The sequence below is a fragment of the Coffea arabica genome, chromosome 6e, assembly GCF_036785885.1.
Source record: "Coffea arabica cultivar ET-39 chromosome 6e, Coffea Arabica ET-39 HiFi, whole genome shotgun sequence".
Lineage (NCBI taxonomy): Eukaryota > Viridiplantae > Streptophyta > Magnoliopsida > Gentianales > Rubiaceae > Coffea > Coffea arabica.
Window position 1 is genome coordinate 48,275,657 of NC_092321.1, and position 21,481 is coordinate 48,297,137.

The 21,481-nt window shown below is 38.3% G+C and overlaps 1 protein-coding gene across 1 annotated transcript; it reads right to left on the reverse strand.

Annotated features, from left to right (window-relative positions):
• Positions 1–6,756: 6,756 nt before the first annotated feature.
• Positions 6,757–13,674, reverse strand: LOC113743910 (uncharacterized). The gene is made up of 2 exons (XM_027271976.1): positions 13,041–13,674; positions 6,757–6,905 (listed from the first exon to the last, which is right to left on the reverse strand). The coding sequence occupies exons 1-2, from the start codon at positions 13,672–13,674 to the stop codon at positions 6,757–6,759; spliced, it is 783 nt and encodes a 260-aa protein (XP_027127777.1).
• Between the last annotated feature and the right edge of the window lie 7,807 nt (positions 13,675–21,481).

Sequence of the window (21,481 nt, forward strand, 5' to 3'; positions counted from 1 at the left end):
ACAATGAAGTCATAAATGGCTGGAAAATAGGTAAATACAGAGGGCATGCTGCCCAAAATTCTAGGGCTACACGATTCCTTCAAGTTGAGTTGATATTGGTAAAAATGAAGGGTTTTGGGAGTTGTTTGTAACCCTAGGACCAACTGTTATCTTTTTGTCCAAAAGTCATATTTTATTCTTTTGTACTAGTACTTAACTTGGGAAGGCATACGACTTGTAGTCGAGCCTCATTGATGCATTCTATTTACTGGGTTTGTGGATGTGTGAACTATAATTGTTTTATCTTGGTTATTTTAGGGTTTCTTGGCGATTAAAGCCACTTTGGGTAAAAAATTTTGAAGTATCTGTACTGGAACCGGTGAGGGTACCACTCCCCTCATTTCTTGCTTAACTTGGTTTCTGCACCTGCAATATGTGATTTGGATGATTGTACTATCTGTTTATTCTGTTTGAGACGAAGGTGTACTTTATCACACTCGCTCTCTTGTCTGTCTGTATGCCTCTTTACTGTATGTAATCTGTTATCTGTATCTGAGACTATTCGAACGTCGTTTGGAGGCTGATATCCAACGACCTTTCTGTAACCTCTAAGCTCAACACCTGTGGCTAGTTACTCGAGTCGAGCCGGCAAGGGTTTGGTCGATTAGATAACGAACCATAGTAGTCTGTTCTAGGAATCTTTGGGTATTGAGACCCTTGATTCCGGTATACTCGAGTATTACCACTTCTGTTTCTGTTGAGATGTTCAGGCTCGGTAAGGGGTATGTGTGGTGAACGGAATTTTGGTGTAAAGTGGTGCTCTACTGGACTGGATTGGTTACTTTATTTGGAAGTTGACGGAGTGTCAACTATTATTTGATCAAGCTCCGGTGAAGCAAATGGGAATTTGGCTCCTGAGAGCCACCCGTATCCTTTCTATCTATGGTGTTGTTCATTTCTTTATTTGATGTGCGTATGTGACTAATTGAATACGAAGTTCCATGATTCTTACTTGCTAATATTTTGGTACCTCATTGAGCGTAAGCTCACCCTCTTCCTGTTATCTTTGTTTTCCTTACAGGGAACCATCTTTTAGAACTTCGATGTTTTGAGGAATGAGTTGAGCTAGTTAGAAATGCTTTTGTTTTGGTATAGCTCCTCGACAATTTGGAAACCCTAAATGTATCTTAATACGATGTTCCCTTTTAATTTGTAAACTTAATAATATGTATATTGTACAGTGTTTCCTTATGGTTATATATCTTTGGGAATGTATATTCTCTCATGTCAAACAAAGTTTACTTGTACTTGGTTGGATTGTGACGTGGCAGTGGCCCTCCATCTCGTTTTGGTTTTTTTTTTCCGTGGGAATGTTGTCGTAAAGATTGATTGTATCTTTTAGTTCGGCTCAATTGGGTTCTGAATGTTATCTTCTTGAAGTTCTTTTGAGCGTTTGGTAAGGTTTTCGTTTGTTCCGGATCCGTAGTCCCGGCGAGAGCTGGACAGGCGGTCCACCGAACCCTTTGGTTCGCCTTAGAGTAAGGTAGGGCTGTCACATTGACTTTTAAGTGCTAGGGTTTAAACTTGGTAGGTAAGTCTAAATTTCTTCTTCTGTTGTTATGTAGGACATGGAAGGAGGGAACAATGGTAATGAGGATCCAGCGAGACCACGTCGAGTCATTACTTATCGAGAGAGACCTAGGGGACCTCTCCTGCGTTGGGGACCTGAGCGTCGGATTCGGCCCTGTGATTGTTGGAAGATCTACTTATATCCTGACCGAATAGTCCTAACTAAAGATGATGAGAGGAGGAGGTTAGCTAGAGCCAACCGTAGGGTTCAGACTGAGATTCAAAGGATGAGAGGCATCATGAGGATACAAGCTAATAGGATTCAGGAGCTCCAGGATGATATACTGATGGAACAGGAAAGAACGAATGCTTTTAGAGAGCAGTTGCAGGCAGTTAATGGCCGCCTCACTAGGGCGGTCAGAGAGGTCAGGGACCGAATTGGGGGTATCATTGACGAGTGTGTAGCACTACTCTAAGGGGTGTTTGGCGCTAATGCACATATGGAGGGTCAGGGCGATGGAGCCCCTAGAGAGGGAGATGCAACTAGTTCTACTCATGAGAGAGAGTCTGCTGGCTCTGTTATGGACTAGGATAGCGCACTTTGAAAGTCCTTCCTTTTTGTGTATAGGGGATAGTCGATAGATAGGATTTCTTTTGATATTTTTGTGCTCTTGATGAAGCTTGGATGCTATATTTTGTGTATTCTGACCTATTTCCCTAATTTAGAAAATCTTATGAACTCTTTTGGTCAGATGTACATGTCTATGACTTGTAATCGTGAATGAAATATTTATTTTACTTGTAGTTGGTGTTATAGCTTGTACATGTAGTTAAATTTTGTTTATGCATGTTTAGACTTACATTAAAACCATGGATGGTCGAGATCGAGATCATGGTCAGGAACGTAAACAACCCCAAAAGCAAAGGAGTGATCAAGGATTTGCAGTTGATCAAAATCGGGGGCCAAGGATTGAAGTAGGTGACCAAGTGGCTACGGCCATCAACTGAATGACAAACCTCTTGCAGAGGATAGTGGATAGGCAGGGTCAAGAACCTATGATTCAACCTGGGGTTCTTGAGGAAGGAATAGATAGAGCTTTAGAACGATTCCAAAAATTTTTCCCACCTAAATCTTAGGAGGGCCTGACCCTGAGATAGTTGAGAGTTAGTTCGAAAGGATGATCGATATCATTGCTGCCCTAAATTACACTGAAGAGCCGCAAGTGTCCTTCGCCATTTTCCAATTTGAAGGAGCCGCTCGATCTTGGTGGAATGTTGTGAGAATTAAGTGGGAGAGAAATCAGACCCCTTGAACTTGCTCAAATTGCGTGAGAGAGTTTAACGAGAAGTACCTTCCTCCTTTGATTTAAGAGAAAAGAGAGGATGACTTTATAAGACTTCGGCAAGATAATTTAAGTGTGACGGAGTATGAGACTCAATTTACTAGACTTTCAAAATTTACTCCGGAATTGATCATAACTGAATGGAAAAGGGTAAGGAGATTTGTTCAAGGGCTAAATGTGTAGATCTAAGAGACTCTAGCAGCAGCTCAAATTGATACCTACGTCGAGGCATTAAAAAAGGCTCAGAGGGTCGAGAGTGCAAGGTTTCAAGTCAAAACCTTTTAAGCAAGAAAAAGGAATATACCGAGTGGCACATTAGGACAAACCAGTAAGAGCATGCCACCTATTAAAACTGGCAGTGAGACCGGTAGAGTTAGAATGTTAGAGCCACCAAGAGTGGCTCCAGCAAGAAGAGGCCAAAGTGGTCCGGGACAGTCAAAGAATACCTCACAAGGAGGCCAAGGTGTGACCTTTCATGCATCCTGTCGTTATTGTGGAAAGTTGGGTCATGTTGAGAACAATTGTTGGAGGAAAGGAAAAAGGTATTTACGCGGTAGAAATGCCGAGCATCAGATTTCTAGTTGCCCGCTCATGTCTTCAGAAGGAAGTAACACTCAACGATCAGATAAGCTTGCTATTAAGCCAACGAGTTCAAGAGAGGGTAGACCTAAAGTGCCAGCTAGGCTTTATGCCTTCGATCATCAACAAATCCCTGACTCGACTGAAGTTATAGAAGGTACGATCCCTGTATTGCATCGCTTAGTTAAGGTTTTAATAGACCATGGTGCGACTCATTCATTTATGAAACCTGATTTTATGAGTGGGATAGATGTAAAGTCTGCTAAATTGCCTTATGATTTGGAAGTTAGAACACCAACGGGGGATCAATACTTGACTTCTAATTTGGTGTATAGAAATTGTGAAATTTGGGTTGGGGAGTGTAAGTTGTTGGCTAACCTAATTAGTTTACTAATTAAGGGATATGACGTCATTTTGGGGATGGATTGGATAGTTCAATATCATGCTCGGTTGGATTGTAAGATGAAAGTTGTGAAATTGTGCATTCTGGGGGAAGCAATACTAAGGCTGGACGTGAGAGGAAAGTTAGCCTCGTCAACTCTTATTTCAGAGATTTGAGTTAGGAAATTGCTAAGTAAAAGATCTCAAGGGTACCCAGCTTTCCTAATTAATACCCTAGGAAAACAAGTGAAGTTGGAAGATATACCAGCAGTTAAAGATTTTCCTGATTTTTTCCTAAGGAGTTGGTCTCGTTACCACCTAAGACAGATGTGGAGTTTAAGATCGACTTGCTGTCAGGGACTGCACCTATTTCTAAAACTCCTTATAGGATGGCAACAATTGAGTTGAAAGAATTGAAGTTGCAATTACAAGATTTACTAGAGTGAGAATTTATACGTGAGAGTGATTCGTCTTGGGGAGTTCCAGTCTTATTTGTTAAGAAGAAAGATGGGAGTTTGAGACTGTGCATCGATTATCGAGGGTTGAATGATATTACTATTAAGAATAAATATCTTTTGTCTCACATAGATGAATTGTTTGATCAATTACAAGGAACTGTGGTGTTTTCTAAGTTGGATGTTAGACAACGATACTATCAACTAAGGATTAAAGAAGAGAATGTACCCAAAACTGTTTTTAATTCTAGATACGGACATTTCGAATTTTTAGTGATGCCTTTTGGATTGATTAATGCACCAACAAATTTTATGGATCTAATGCATCGAATTTTTATCAGTTTGTAGTGATTTTTATTGATAATATTTTGGTATATTCGAAAACAAAGGAAGATAATGAATACCATTTGAGGATAGTACTCCAAACCCTAAGGGAACATCAGTTGTATGCTAAATTTAGCAAGTGCGAGTTTTGGTTGGATGAGGTATCCTTCTTTGGGCATGTAATTTCTAAGGATAGAATAACTATGGACCTAGTGAAAGTGAATGCGATATCTAAGTGGAAGCAACCAGAAAATCCCACCAAGATTCGTAGTTTCTTGGGTTTAGCAGGTTACTACCGTTGATTTATCCCAAATTTTTTCAAGATTGCCAGGCCTTTGTCTGAGTTAACCAAGAAAAACACCAAGTTTATTTGGGATGCCAAGTGTGAGGCTAGTTTTCATGAATTGAAAAAGCAATTGACTAGTGCACCAATTTTGACTTTGTCAAGTAGAAAGACTGTTTCACAGTGTATACAGATGCATCGAAAGAAGGGTTAGGAGGTGTATTGATGCAAAAGAAAAAGTAATAGCTTATACTTCTAGAAAATTGAAACCTCACGAGCAAAATTATCCGACTCGTGATTTGGAGTTAACCGCAGTGATTTTCGCCCTCAAGAAATGGAGGCACTATTTATATGGGGTGATCTTTCAGGTATATAAAGACCATAAAAGTTTTAAGTATTTATTTTTTCGAAAAGAGTTAAATTTGAGGCAACGTCGGTGGATGAAATTTTTGGAAGACTATGATTGCACTATTAATTATTACCCGAGAAAGGCTAATGTAGTAGCAGATGTACTAAGTCGAAAAGTTCAAATAGCCGGACTTATAATTAAGGAATGGCAATTATTAGAAAGGATTAATGAGCTAAATCCTCAAATTGAGCATCAAAAAATGATTTGTGGGAATATAGTTGTGAGGTCTATTTTGTTGGAACACATTAAGGAAGCTCAAAAGGGAGACCCTGTGGTTTATAAGTGGAGTGAGAAAGTGCAAAAATGAGAACTTCCAGAATTTTGCTTGGGATCCGACGGAGTTTTAAGGTTTAGAAATCAAGTAGTGGTGCCAAGGGATGATGGAATAAAAAGAAAAATTTTAGAAGAAACTCACCGCTCAAAATATTCAATACATCCTAGAAGTAATAAACTATACAAAGACTTGAAACAATTGTATTGGTGGGATAATATGAAAAGAGAAATAGCACAGTTCGTTCAGACCTGCCTTATTTGTCAACAAGTGAAAGTAGAATACCAAAAACCCTTAAGATTAGTGTAGCCATTAGAAATACCTGAATGGAAATGGGAGCACATTACCATGGATTTCGTGTCGGGGTTATTGAGAACTCAGAAGGGTTATGATGCAATTTGGGTGATAGTCGATTGTTTAACTAAGAATACTCATTTCTTGTCGATTAACATGAAATATCCTTTGGAGAAATTAGTTAAACTCTACTTGGATGAGATTGTGAGATTACATGCGGTGCCAATAAGTATAGTGTCAGATAGAGATCTCATATTTGTGTCTCAGTTCTGGCAAAAGGTACAAGAAGTTTTGGAGACTAAGTTGAATTTTAGCACTACTTATCTCCCTCAGACCGACGAACAATCGGAAAGAACTATTCAGACCCTTTAGGACATGTTGAGGACTTGCGTTTTGGATTTTGAAGAAAGTTGAGGGCAATACCTAACCTTGGTAGAGTTTGCCTATAATAATAGCTATCACTCGACTATCCAAATGTCTCCATATGAGGCTTTTTATGGGAGGAAATGTCGTCCCCAATTTATTGGAAACAAATAGGGGAAAGAAAAATCGTGAATCCAATAAAATTACCGTGGATTGAAGATGTATATGAGAAAGTAAAATTTATGCGTCAAAGGATTCAAGCAGTTCAGAGTCGGTAGAAAAACTACGCAGATAATCGGAGAAAAGACTTAGAATTTGAAGTTAGGGTAGGGTTTTCCTTAAGATTACACCACTGAAAACTAGTATCATGACCGAAAAAGGGAAGAAGTTCAAGTCGAGGTATGTGGGGCCGTTTAAGATTTTACAATGAGTGGAAAGCGTAGTATATCGCTTGGAGTTGCCTTTAAGTCTTTCTAGAATCCATGATATTTTCCATGTCTCCCTGCTTAAGAAGTACCACCCAAATCCAACTCATGTACTCCAACCTGAAGATTTAGAATTTGACGAGTCATTGACTTATAAGGAACAACCAGTACAACTTTTGGATCGGAAAGTGAAAGAGTTAAGAAGGAAGAAAATTCCTTTGACAAAAGTCCTGCGGAAAAACCATGGAGTAGAAGAAACAACTTGGGAGATGGAAGAGGAAATGCGGAAGAACTATCCAAATCTGTTCGTTAGGCCAGGTAAGAATTTCGAGAACGAAATTCTTTTAAAGGGAAAAGGATGTCATGACCTAGACAAATTATTTTCTCACTTCCCAACTAATTACATTTCTATTTAAATTATAGTTGTATAAAATTTGCATTCATTTAGTGATTTACTTGTTAAGTGATAAATGAGTTTCTCTTGCTTGCTTATTTTAACCTTCGAGCGATTAATTTCTTGAAAATTGTTGATTTCGTGATTTATTAGTGAATTTAGCCAAAACCCTAGAAGAATATAAATTGAGACATTAGTGAAGTTCAGAAAAATTTTGGGAGTTAAAAGAAGATTAGAAAAGCTAACGGTTGATAGCAAGAAACTTAAATGGATAACACTATTTGGAGACTATTCATAGTTGACTTAAAAACCTTTCTTGTGGCTAGTATATTAGCTCAAAAGCAACCAAAATTCCTTCATTTTCTCCTCTTGGTTGGCTGAAAATTTGAGAGAGAGAGAGAGAAACTTCACTCTTAGTGAAATTCTTGAAAATCCAAGCTTCCCTTTCACCAATCTCCTTGAACTTTTGAAAGATCTTGAGAGAAAAAGGCTCCTAGGAGTAGATCTTGCCATCTTCTTGGGTTAATTTTGCTAGAGTTTGAAGCTTTGAAGAGGTAAGTGGCTAATTTAGTTCATTCTTTTGCTTTTCAAGCAATTTTGGACTAGATCTTGGTAGATTTATGGTATTTATGGAAAACCTATGGTGAATTTGAAAGTGTTATGGAAATTTGGTACTAGATGCTTTAATGATCTTGGTATACTTAGATCTTGATATATTTTGCTAGAATTTCGTGGATTCTTCTCTCTTGAGATCTTAGGGTTAACGATTGATGAAATCCTTGAGAATTGAGTGTGATTTATGGTGGATTGTTGGTAAAAATTAGAGTATATAAATGCTGAAATTTCTATTTAGATGACCAATTATCATGGGCAAAATTTTAGCTTTACCTTCCTTGAATTTGTGGCTTGTTTGTACACCTGTACTGAAAAAATTTTGAAAATTTTGATACTACTTGACTCTATGTATGTTGGTTGAAGTATGTTGAAAATTTTGTAAGAAAATGAAGTAGTGATTTGGGTTATCTTGTTGGAAAAAGTAAAGTTGGAAAAGTTGAAAAAATGGCCTAAACTGGCCGAATTTGTGAGCTAAAACTCCAGTTTTAATTTTCTATTTTAAAAACTATTTTGGGTGGAATTTAACTCAAATGGTTTTATTGGATTTTGATCTTGATATGTATAATGATTTTGGATCAAAATTTTGAAGTTAAAAGGGGGGAAAGTAAGATTTCTTCCAAAGTTTAATGGTTGACAACTTTATGGACTGATTTTAGTTTGGATCCTTGTTTTCATGAAGTTTTGATTGGTTTAGTTCAAGAAACCTTATTAACTTTGATCCTTGTTTGTGAGATAATTTTTGGATAAAAACTACGAATGTAAGTAATTGAAAAGTGGACTTTTGCTATGATTTCTTGCTAGAAAACTATTGGAGGATTGGAAAGTCTTGTCCAAACTTTTAAAATGCTTTTGCCCTAATGGAAAGTTGTATTCTTTTACCTGAATTGTCGATTTGAAAGCTTGAATGGGTTGAAGTGTCTAGGACACTAAAGTTGATAATTCGAAAACAAAGTTTTCGTGCTTAAGTGAGTTGATTTGGTGAACACTAAAGGTTCACTTATATGTTGTATTTGTCTGTCAAGGTTGCAAATTGATCCTGCAGGCGTTCCTTCTGTGGACGCTTAAGTTCTATTTGGTGAGTGTTCTAAGTGTGTGGTAGCACTATATATATGCTTGATATGTCAATGAGTTTGAGAAAAATAATATGACTATGAACTGTCATTTTGAATTTGTTTATGAACGGACGGAGTGTGTGCATTATCACACTCGACCCTACTAAATTGTTATTGCTATAAGTGAATGTGATATGATATTATTGATATATAGGGACCCCAAAATTCAATGGTTAGTTATTCGAGGTTGAGCTGGCAAGGGTTTGGTCAACTTGATTAGCAAACATTGGCCAGTGTATATGTGTTGGATCTATACTGTACTGGGTATACTCGAGTAATACCAATCACTGAAATTTTGTTGGTGTGCGGGCCCGGAAAGGGGTGAAAACGGATGGAGTAGTGCGAAGTGGCGATCTACATGGACATGAAAGTTAACGGAGTGTCAGCTATTTGAATTACTTATTGATCAAGTGTTTGTCAGTGCTAAGTATCCTTAATGATTGACATATCGATTTTTTTATGATGTGCTTATATGATACCTCTTGTTTATGTTTCTTTTTGACTTAAATATGTGAAATAATTGCTTTCTTAAATTGCATGTCTTTCTTAGACATCACTGGGCGCAAGCTCATACCTTTCCTTTTGTTTTTCTTAGCAGGGTTGGTTCATGATTCGGCGAATAACAACTTGACAGTTAGACTAAACGATTAGGGTACTATATTATTTTGAAAGTGAATTGTAAGTTTAAAGTCTCTTTTGCATTTTAAGTTGTTTCGACAGACAACTGTATGTATTAGTTGTATTTGTGACGCCCCCACTTCTCCCTAAGGCAAACCAAAGGGTATCGGCGGGACGTCTGCCCAACTCTCGCCAGAACTCAGTACAATTCCAGTTCAAACTTAAAGGATAACGACTAATAACGAAAGTCGAAACAAAGACAAGAAGTCATTTTCATACATGAATATTCAATCTTACATCACAAGTTTCCAAATACAACCACTTTTTCAATATATACAACTTCTAAAAGATGTCTGGTCAAATACATTCAAAACCCTAATCAAAAGTGCCGCAAGTCGGCTTCTCCATAACTCTTTCCATCTCGGCCCCTGCTAAGAAAAACAAATCTAATGGGATGAGCTAATGCTCAGTGAGACCAAGAAAACATGCAAACACATAGTTCAAGTAGCAATAGCATTTAACCGAGAAATAAAGCTGTAACATTCAAACAATTCACAATTTTCAATTAAACACATTCAATGAGAATACATGAGCTCTCAGGAGCTAGGTTCCACTTGCTTTGCCAAACCTCGATTAAATACCTCCCCGCGATGACACTCTGTCAACCGGGTCGGCATTAAGTCTGTAGAACTCCACTTTCTTCACAATTCCCGTTCACCATTTCAATCCTCTGTCCCGGGCCCGCACTTCTATAAAAGGCAATACTACTCGAGTAGGCCAAGCGAGATCTCTTAATAGATCAAGCTTACAGTTATCTCATGGTTCACCAAGCTTCTTGACCAAGCCCTTGCTGGCTCGAGTCGCAAGGTCGGTCAATTGAGCTTTGGGCATCCCCCAGTTCAGTTATAGGTCGAGGAGATTCACTCCAAACGACATCCAGTAATCAATTACAATTCAGTCATAAGCAATTCAATTATACAATCAGTTAAAAGAGAACGAGTGCGATAACATACACACTCGACTCAACAATTATCAATCATTCAATCCATAAGAAGCAATTCACATAATTGCAACAAGTCAAACACTTGACACTCACCAAATCACAATACCAGAGTAGGTGCAAAAGATCTTTAATGGTCGGCTCCGGGATTCTCTTCAAGATCCGCTTGAGTGCTTGGAAACATAACAATTAACTATTACCCATAAATATTTACAAACTCCTTGTCAGACAAGGAAGAATGTACGTTCGTTTTCAAATTAAAACAATGTCTCGAAAAGCCTCAATATCTCAAAAATCGAGATTCAAAAGTAAGGGTTTAATAACGCAAGAGAACTGATTTCCTTCATAAAATCAAGTTTAAAACGATCAATCAATATCAAGAAAGAATAATGAGTTCTCAAAAACTCATTTTCATAAGAAATCGGGAAATTTTAGCTTTGTACGACAATCTTTGGAAAATCAAATCTTGAGTTTGGCACGTCCAAAAATGGAAAAATTTACACCGTTGGAAACTAGGTTCAAAGTACTAAAAGTTCTTGAAGATACTTTTCCAATATTCTAAATGAAAGGCATTCAATTTTTAGCTCAAATTGGCTGATCTGAGCAAGCAAGGCAGTTCCAGTCATGTTTTTCGGCAATTTTTGGAAATTCGGAAAAATTCACAGAACGTGAACTAGCCTTTGAAATTTGTAACACAATATGAATTCCAAACAAAGTTACAAACAGGATAAATGGAACTAAATTCAGAGTTTTGAGCGTAAAGATATAGTAGCTTAAAGTCGGCTGAAATTTGAACACTGATCAGGAATTTTCCAGATTTGAAAAGTAAACTTTGAGACATCATTTGGGTATTGAAATGGTCTTAGAATAACACCAAATTTGGTACACTTAGACTTCTATATGAGGACTACTTCTCTACCAAATTTCACACAAAAAATCATGTGGGAAGGCAGTTAACAAAACTACCAAAGTTTAGGAAATTCTCAAAGCAAATCTGTCCTCTTGCTTTTTCTTTCCTTTGTCAAACATTTTGCACCATGAAATCAGTCCCAATTCGGTTCATTTTTTAAACCAAGATCCTATGAACATCTAATAATAAATTGGTAGGTAATTGACACCAAAATTTTCGAAACAAAACGTCCCAAATCAAACCTAACCATTTGGCTAGCAAGAAGAGAAAGATTTCCAGATTTCCAGCTTTGTCACAGTTTGAAAATTGAACCATAACTCACTCAATAAAACTTGAAATTGAGAATGGTTGGTGGTGTTGGAAACTAGATTCAAAACTCTACATTTCATCAGAACAATTCATTTTCAAAATCAGTTCACAAGTGAGAGAAAATAGAGCCACAAGATGCACTACCTTTCTCTCGGATAGACAGTCAGAACAGGACAGCAAACTTTGATGAATCACTACGGTTCACTTAGTTCGAACTAGAAAGTGATTTTATACCGTTAGAAAGTTACAAATGTCTAGTTTCAAATGCCACAAATGGCACTCGATTTTGACTTTTATACAAAGAGATATGTTCGATCAAAGAGTTATTGTTCGGACAGCCAGAACCCATTTCCAGATTTCTTCAAATTTCGAAAATTCAAGTTTTTACTCAACCAAATCAAATGATTTTTGGTAGACACTTTCTACATACAATATACAACATATATCAACCAATTTCACAGCCAAAAAACCAATAAAAATTCAAAATGCATGCAAGATAACAACAAAGCAGAGTGGGCCATCTTTATGCACCAACTTCCTTCGATTTTTCCTTCACTTTCTAACCGTATTCACCTCAAATAACACATAAACAACCACAATCAACTAATTACACCTCAAGTCAGCTACCTAAAGGCATCACCAAGCCCACTAGCCTAGTGTTAAAACAAGATAAAATAGATTTCCTCAAGTCCTCTATCTATTTCAAGCTTAGGGTTTCAAACCCTTGCACAACCAACCATAAATCTTGTATTAAATGGAGAGATTAGAAGAGTTGATGGGTATACCTCTAACCCTTGTAGAAACGAGAATTTTTCACCACTAAACTTCCAAGAAATTCCCCAAGATGAGGCCTTCCTCCAAACTCAAGTTAATCTCCAAGTGATATGTGAGTTGGGTGGTGATTTGTGAAGGAAATGGAAGCAAGATGAAGTGAGATGGAGTGAAGCTTTTCTCTTCTTTCCCTTGCTGTTTTCGGCCGAACTATGGAGTGAGGAGAGAGAGTGTTTTGTGTTGTGAAGCTTTCTTTGGAAGCTTAAGGAATTTGTGGCCAAAATTTGTGCAAAAGTCAACTAGGAATAGTGTCGCGCGCGGGTGTCGTACCACCGTTTTCTCTCTTGTTTGTTACACTTGTGCACTAAACCTCCAATGTAATTCCTTTAACACTATAATTATTCATTCTTAGTAGTCTAGTATAAGTTTCTTAAATCTCCACTTAGTCGTTTTGACGCGAAATACGCGAACTCTCGATTTGCGCGCGATAAGGCGAAATTTAAAAGAAATTCATGTAACGATAATATAATTAACTAATATTAGGGTAAATAATTATAAAATAATTATTTTAGGAATAAAAACATGAGTCCTCACATCCTCTCCCCCTTAAGAGAATTTTGTCCTCGAAATTTATACCTTGATTTGGAAATAGATCTGGATATTTTCCTCGAATTTCTTCTTCTACATCCCAAGTTGCTTCCTCTAGTCCGTGGTTCCTCCATAGAACTTTCACCAACGGAATCTGCTTATTCCTCAATTCTTTCATCTTACGATCTAGAAGCTTTATCAGTTTCTCCTCATAGGTCAGTGCCTCATCGATTTCAATATCCTCCGGTTGTAGGACATGAGACGGATCCGGATGATATTTCTTGAGCATCGATAAATGAAAAACATTATGGATCCGAGATAGACTTGATGGCAATTCCAACTTATAGGCCACATTCCCTACACGTTGAAGGATCTTGTATGGTCCTACAAATCTCGGTTGTAACTTCTTTCCTTTACATGCCAACAAACTTGCTTTTAAGGGAGTAATCTGAAGAAAAACTTGATCTCCAATCGCAAATTCTAAATCCTTCATTCGATTGTCTGCATAGCTCTTCTGACGACTCTGTGTGGTTTGAATTCTCTGGCGTATTAACTTCACTTTTTCTCGCACCTCTTCAATCCACGGTATTGTAGTTGGATCTAAAATTTTTCGTTCACCTACTTCATCCCAACAAATGAGAGATCTACACTTCCGTCCATATAGAGCTTTGTACGGAGCCATTTGAATGGATGCATGGAAACTATTATTATAAGCAAACTCTACCAAAGTCAAATACTTACTCCAACTTTTCCCAAAATCCAAAATATAAGTTCTCAACATGTCCTCAAGAGTTTGAATCGTCCTCTCAGACTGTCCATCTGTCTGTAAATGGTAAGTAGTGCTAAAATTCAATTTAGTCCCCAACACTTCTTACATCTTTTGCCAGAACCGCGAGACAAATCTAGGGTCTCGATCGGACACAATACTTACAGGTATCCCGTGTAGCCTTATAATCTCATCCAAATATAACTTAGCTAACTTCTCTAACGGCTATTTCATACTAATCGACAGAAAGTGAGCCGATTTGGTTAACCTATCCACTATTACCCAAATGGCATCATGACCCCTTTGTGTCGTGGGTAATCCAGATACAAAATTCATGGTGATATTTTCCCATTTCCACTCGGGTATCTCTAAAGGTTGCAAAAAATCTAATGGTTTCTGATGTTCAACTTTAACCTGTTGGCAAATCAAGCAGGTCTGGACAAACTGAGCAATTTTCTTCTTCATGCTCTCCCACCAGTACAAACTCTTCAAATCTTGGTACATTTTATTCCCTCTAGGATGTACCGTATACTTAGATCGGTGTGTTTCCTCCAAAATTTCCTTCTCAAGCCCTTCGTCCTTAGGCACTACTATACGATTCTAAAACCTTAATATACCATTCACTTCCAAATTAAAATCTGGCTTTTCTCCCTTTTTGGCTCTTTCCAACCACTTTTGCACTTCAATGTCCTTTTCCTGAGTTTTCTTGATACATTCCAACAAATTGGATTTCACGACAATATTCCAAAAGATCACTTTTCTCGGTTCAAGTCGGGGATTCCAATAACTAACCTCTTCCAACAAGTGTAATTCTTTAATCATCAATCTTGCCACTTGCACTTGACGACTTAAAGCATCGGCCACTACATTGACTTTTTCTGGATGGTACTTTATCGTGCAATCATAGTCTTCCAAGAATTCCATCCACCTACGTTGTCTCAAATTCACCTTTTTTTGAGAAAATAAATACTTAAGGCTCTTGTGGTCTGTAAAAGCCTCAAATGTCACTCCATATAGGTAATGTCTCCACTTCTTTAATGCAAACACCACAGCCGCTAACTCCAAATCATGAGTTGGGTAGTTTCTCTCGTGCGGCTTCAATTTCCTAGAGGCATACGCTATCACCTTATTATTTTGTATTAATACACATCCCAAACCTTCCTTTGAAGCATCTGTGTAGACCACAAAACTACTCTTCCCATTCGGTAAGGCTAATACGGGTGCTCTCGTCAAACGTCTCTTTAACTCTTGAAAACTTTCTTCACACTTAGGACTCCATATAAATTTCTCACTTTTCTTAGTCAGCTCAGTCATGGGTCTAGCAATCTTAGAAAAATTCTTGATAAATCTCCGGTAATACCCTGCTAACCCTATAAAACTTCGAATTTTAGTATGATTTTCTGGTTGTTTCCATTTAAAGACTGCTTCAATTTTGGCTAGATCCACTTTAATCTCGTCCTTGAAAATTATATGACCTAAGAATGTCACTTTTTTCAACCAAAACTCACACTTGCTAAATTTAGCATACAACTGATGTTCCCTCAGAGTTTGTAAAACAATTCTCAAATGTTTCTCGTGATCCTCCAAGGTCTTAGAGTACACCAATATATCATCGATGAATACCACTACAAACTGGTCCAGATAAGGCTTAAAGACTCGATGCATTAAATCCATAAAAGTCGCAGGTGCATTCATTAACTCGAACGGCATTACGGCAAATTCAAAGTGTCCATACCTCGAATTAAAGGCAGTTTTAGGTATATCTTTTTCTAAAATCCTCAATTGATAGTAACCCTGCCTGAGATCCAATTTCAAAAATACAACTGCCCCTTGCAATTGGTCGAACAGCTCATCAATGTGGGGTAAAGGGTATTTATTCTTAATGGTAACATCGTTCAAGCCTCGGTAATCTATACACAGCCTTAAACTCCCATCTTTCTTTTTAACAAACAAGATCGGGGCTCCCCACGGTGAATCACTTTCCTTTATAAAGCCTCGCTCTAGTAAATCCTGTAACTGCAATTTCAACTCCTTCAATTCAGTTGGTGCCATTCTGTACCGCGTCTTAGAGATAGGTACTACCCCTGGAGTCACATCAATCCTAAAAGTTATCTCCCTTTCCGGAGGTAAAGACTCTAACTCTTCAGGAAAGACATCCGGATACTCCTTTACTACAGGCATATCTCCCAACCTCACTTTATCACTAGGAGTATTTATAAGAAAAGTCAAATATCCCTGATCTCCCTTACTCAACATTTTTCTAGCTCGAATTCCTGAAATAAGTGCAGATGAAGCTAATCTACTCCTTACCTCCAATTTCAGGGTTGCCTCACCTACAATGCACAACTCTACCGTTTTCGTCTTACAGTTCAATTGAGCATGGTAGCGTGCTAACCAGTCCATTTCTAAGATAACATCATACCCCTTAATTGCTAAACCCATCAAATCGGCCAGTAATTTCCGTTCCCCAACCCAGATCTCACAATCCTTGTATACCAAGTTAGCGATTAAACTTTGATCTCCAATAGGTGTTCTAACCTCCAGATCATAAGGTAACTTAATTGGTTTCACATCTATCCCATTCATAAAATTAGGGTTCACAAAAGAATGTGTCGCACTCGAATCAATTAAAACCTTAGCTAAACGGTGGAAAATAGGGATCGTACCTTAGACCACCTCAGTAGCATCGGGAATCTGCTGATAGTCTAATGCGTAAACCCTAGCAGGTACCTTTGATCGACTCCCTCCAGCACCAGTCTGCTTAGAGGTTGACTTTTCTGGCCTTTGAGTGCTACCTCCTACCTTCGACTTATTTGGACAATTCGCGAGTTAGTGCTCGGCACTGCCACAGTACAAATATTTTCCCGACTTTCTCCAACAATCATTCTCCGAGTGATTTGACTTGCCACAGTAGCCATAACTAACTTGAGGAGTTACAGTCGGGCCACTAGAAGGTATTCGTTTTGATTGACCTTGTGTGAGAACCCGTATTTTTCCCATTTTCTAGGTTGTATTATTTTCCGTGGCTTGTTTTCTGCATTTTCGTGATTAGGAAAAATTTCTAGATACTTTTAAGGAGCAAATATAATTTTTAAATGATTTTTCTAGTATCGAATAGGTTTTGAGAAATTAAGAGCGTATACCGGACGTGGGACCCACTAGTGCGAAAAGTTCGGAAAAATTCGGCCAACTAGATTAAGTTTTGGATACTGGATTTAATTTATCGGGTGTTAAGAGATAATTAGAGGAAGCTATTTGGATTGATGTGAGAGGGAACAAAGTGATAGACTTTTATTAAATAAGTGACAAGTGTCACTTGGCTATTGGTTGGACCATTTGACTACTATTGCATGTCTTACCAATTGACTTAAATATCTTAAAAATTCACCAAAAATCCCTCATTCTTCTCTTCCTCTTGGCCGAATCTCTTAAGCAAGGAAAGAAAGAAAACCTCTTCAATTTCTTGATTCCATCTTGCTCCAAATCACTAAACCAACCATTTAAACTTGTCTTTGTTCCATAAAACATCTTCAAGTAGTGTTTGTGAGTTGTTGTGTGAAGTTATTTGGAAAGTTAAGGTGACCAATTGCTCTCTCTCTCTTGTTTCTAAGGTAAGTTGTGAAGAACCACCCTCCTCCTTCAATTGATGCTGAAATCATGCTTAGTGGTAGTATGAGATGCAAGTTTATGGATTATTTCTTGATTTGTGGTTGAAATGATGAAGTTTTATTATTTTTGGGGATTTTTCTGTTTTAATATAAGCATGATTGTGTGGCTATCTATGATGATTAGAAATGGTATATAATGACTCTAGGATGTGGAAAAAGTGATTAATTGCAACCAATTTCTGGTTTGGAAGAAATTTCAGAAAATTAGGGTTCTTGAGGGAGCATTCTGCCCGAATTTTTAGCTCCTAGTTAGAGGCCGAATTGGCCTTGGATTAAAACATGAAAGTTATAGGTAATGACATTTTAAAAGTTCCTACAAAATTTCAGGTCAATCGTAGTAGTGTAGAATGAGAAAAGTCGAAATTACTATTGCTGTTCTGGTTTTACCCGAATGTAAGAACTGCGCCTGTAATTGGTTTTTTTGGCTGGAATTTCTTCCGAATTGGTTGTTGAGGCCTTCTGATGAAATTTATCCCTATATCTTAGTTTTCAGCTGGTTTTTGAATTTCTGGATTTGGACTTGTAGAGCCTGAGTTATGATGTTTCCGCTAGAATGCGTTTTGGTGAATCTGTTTTACGTTTTTGATGTAGTATCTTGCATTTTTGACCTGTTTGCACTCAAAACTGGGTTGAGTGACCTTCTGTGATATTGTAGCCCTGTCTTTTAGATTCGAAATGGTGGGTCTTTTACCCTCATCCGATAATCGTAGTGAAATTGGTGCCATTACCGCAAAATGAGGACAAAAACTATTTTTTTCAGGGCCAAAGCTAATTGCATTTCCGTATTTTCTGGTTTCCTTTAATGTTTGTATATGCTTAGGGAACCCTGTTTTGGTAGTAGGTAGAATTGGTTTATGACTTGTAATCGAGCATTAATGTGTTTATTTGACTAGTTTAGGGCTTGACTTGCACATCCGGACATTTCCTAGCTAAATTTTGTACTTGAATGCCATTAAGCCTAGTGAACGGCTTTTGGGAATGAGATTATTTTGTACTAGATGTTGGGACTGATTTGAGGATAGAATGAAGCCATGATGGCTGGAAAATAGGTAAAAACAAGGGATATGCTGCCGAAATTTTTCTTGAAGGCTAGTTGGATTTACTTGTGATTTGAACGAAGGGCTTTTGGGTTGTTTGAGCCTAGGTCTTCATGTTACCTTTTCGTTACCAAAAATCATATTTTGCACCCTTGCTTTAGTAATTATTTGGCGAGGCATACGACTGGTAGTCGAGCCTCACATGTGCATTCTGTATACTCGATTTTGAAAGTGGAACCTTCAATTGTTTTCCTTGGATTATTTTAGGATTTCTTGGTGATTAAAGCTCTCTTTTGGGAGGTATCTGCACTGACCCTGGTGAGTGTACTACTCACTTGTGTGTTACTATATGGCTTTGAATGTAAATTGTTTGAAGTGAATTGAATGTGACTTGATTGAAGTGAAAGTGTACTTTATCACTCTCACTTATATGCCTTATATCATTGTTGTCATGTTATTGGAATGTTACATGAAATGTTACATGAAATGAAAGTACTTGACTTGGTGTTGATTGGACGAGTATCCAACGACTACAAATGTTATCATTGAGCTCAACCCCATTGGTAGTTGATTGAATCGAGCCGGCGAGGGCTTGGTCGTGCCAATTAATGAACCTTGGGTAAAGTTATATGAATCTTGTAGTATGCGAGACTCTCGATTCCGGTATACTCGAGTAATACCAAAGTGCAAGTGTTTGGATTTCGGGCCCGGTAGGGGGATGTTAGGTGGAAGGAGTGGGAGTAAAGTGGAGTCTACGGTTGGTTACTTTTGAACATTGACAGAGAGTCAATGACGTCCGATCAAGAAATGCAAACGAGGAAAGGTCTCTTGAGAGCCATCCGTATCCTTTTATCACCATATTTGACGTGTACCTTTGCTTATTTTACTATATTGAATGAAAGTTTGATGCTTATATGCACTTGGTTGCGTAAGTGATAGTATCTCACTGGGCAATTAGCTCACACCGTTCCTTTTGTTTTCCTTAGAGGAATATGACTCTTTTTGGAATGAATCTTGATAGATGGTTGCCGAATGAACTAGATGTATATCTCTTTTGTATTGTATTTGAAGTGAAACCCTAAATGTATATTTAGGGCCGTTTTCACTTTCCATTTGGCAAACCGTGTATATATTAACTTTTGGAAACTTTTGTATGTCACTTTGGATTGTAATTGCTAAAGTTCAAGATGTGAATGTTTGTTTGATATTTGGTTGCGTTCTGACGGGTCGGTTACTATTTATGGCCGACTCCGAATTTCATTTTTTTTTATTTTGGGTTATTTTGCCCTTTTGCCTTGTTTACGCGCGTTATAAGTTCCGGAACGCCATAGATAGCTCTAAACTGCACTGTTAGTCCTGGCGAGAGCTGGGCAGGCAGTCCGCTAACCCCTTTGGTTCGCCTTAGGGGAAGGTGGGGCTGTCACAGGTGGTATCAGAGCCACTTCGCGTGGTCTCTGCGCGGAGTGAGCCTAGGGCCAAGTGGTGTTATGGTCCTGCTTTTGGTGAAGGGTCTAAAAGGGTTAAGTGCTCTTTTGAGCATAAGTTATGAACGGGGCATGTTATAAGTGTAAAACTCTTTATCATGAAACTTGAGGCAGATAGATAAGTATGTCGGGCAGGAATTTCGATTTGTAAATGGTTTACTCTTGGGACTGGCCAGCTCGAGATGTGAACTATCTGATTTCGGATTCTCGTGCCCGAGTACTCCAGAATTGAGGCGATGCAACCTACTAGGTATTTGAGCCTTGTATTTTGGAAACATGAACAGGCTTTGTCTGACTAGAATGATCAATGGACATCTAGTTTGTATAGTAAGTGACGTGAGAGACCAGACGGGCTGATACTAGGACGACTTCACCTTTTCCTTTTGGTTCGTCCGTATATTACTACCACCTGACGTTAGTATCTGTGCTTGTATATGTGCTTGTATACATGGTTATCTGTCCAACTTGATATGTATTTGTGTACTTGCTTATCCGTCTTTTAATATGGCGTGTTATGTGCGATATGTTATTTGTGTAATTGGTATGATAGATATTGTTATTTTAGTCAATTTATTGCATTCATTCATTAAAGTACCCTTTTGGAAAGAAAAGAGAGAGGGGAAAAAAAAAGAAGAAGAAAGACGTAGTCGCGGACATGGTCATAGCAGTGAAACAAAACGAGACCAAGGGTCAAGAGAAGAAAGGGAGGAAACAACAGCTGAACCAAACATGGACCAAGAGTGCCACTTGTATTCAAGACTTTATTATGACCCATTGTTTTGCCGACAGGCTACCATCTGAGGTCCAGCAATTCTGTGAGATGGCACGTTGGGTTGAGATGTATAAGGAAATCGCGGTTCTTCGAGACGAAATAGAAGTCCAAAAGAAACTAGTCGCATACTGGGAAGGGCGATGGAAGCACGAGTATTCAGAGAAAATTGAGCTCTTGCATAAGAACTTAGAGCTAAAAAGGAAATACGAAAGGATTTTCGAGGAGGCCCTTGAGAAGGCTCAACGAATCGAGAATACAAAGGCGCAGGTGAAAGCTTCTCAAATACGGAAAATGGGTGCAGTGGGTAGCGTGAGTGAGGAACTTAGCGAAGCAATGGCACCTTCTAAAGTACAGAAAGTGAACCAGTTATTCGGGCCGCCATGGACATTGGGGGCTGTAGATGAAAGATTTATCAAAGGAAGCCAAACCAGACAGGGGGAGACTTCTCCGGAAAGCAAAAAGATGGCTTCCCACTTGACTTGTGACTATTGCGGAAAGGCCAATCACACTGAGAACGATTGTTGGAGAAAGGGGAGAAGATGCCTGCGCTGTGGAAGCGCCGAGCATCGAATTGCTCATTGCCCGATTAAAGTGCGTGAAAAGAAAAGAACCCAACAACCGACCAAGACCGACCCTGGACCGTCAAGTGGAGAAGGGACTGGAATGAAGAACCTCGTTTCTTCTGACTCTGAAGACGGAGAAGGTACAGGCCATTGGTTACTTAAATTTTGAAGGTAAAATTTCGAGGGCGAAATTCTTTTA

Bases quoted from the DNA above. Each gene is read 5' to 3' on its own strand.
- LOC113743910 (XM_027271976.1), bottom strand. From the start codon at position 13,674: ATGGCTCCGTACAAAGCTCTATATGGACGGAAGTGTAGATCTCTCATT. The intron at 6,906-13,040 runs GTATAAATTTCG...GTTTTTCCGCAG, and splicing joins AGATCTATTTCCAAATCAAG to GACTTTTGTCAAAGGAATTT.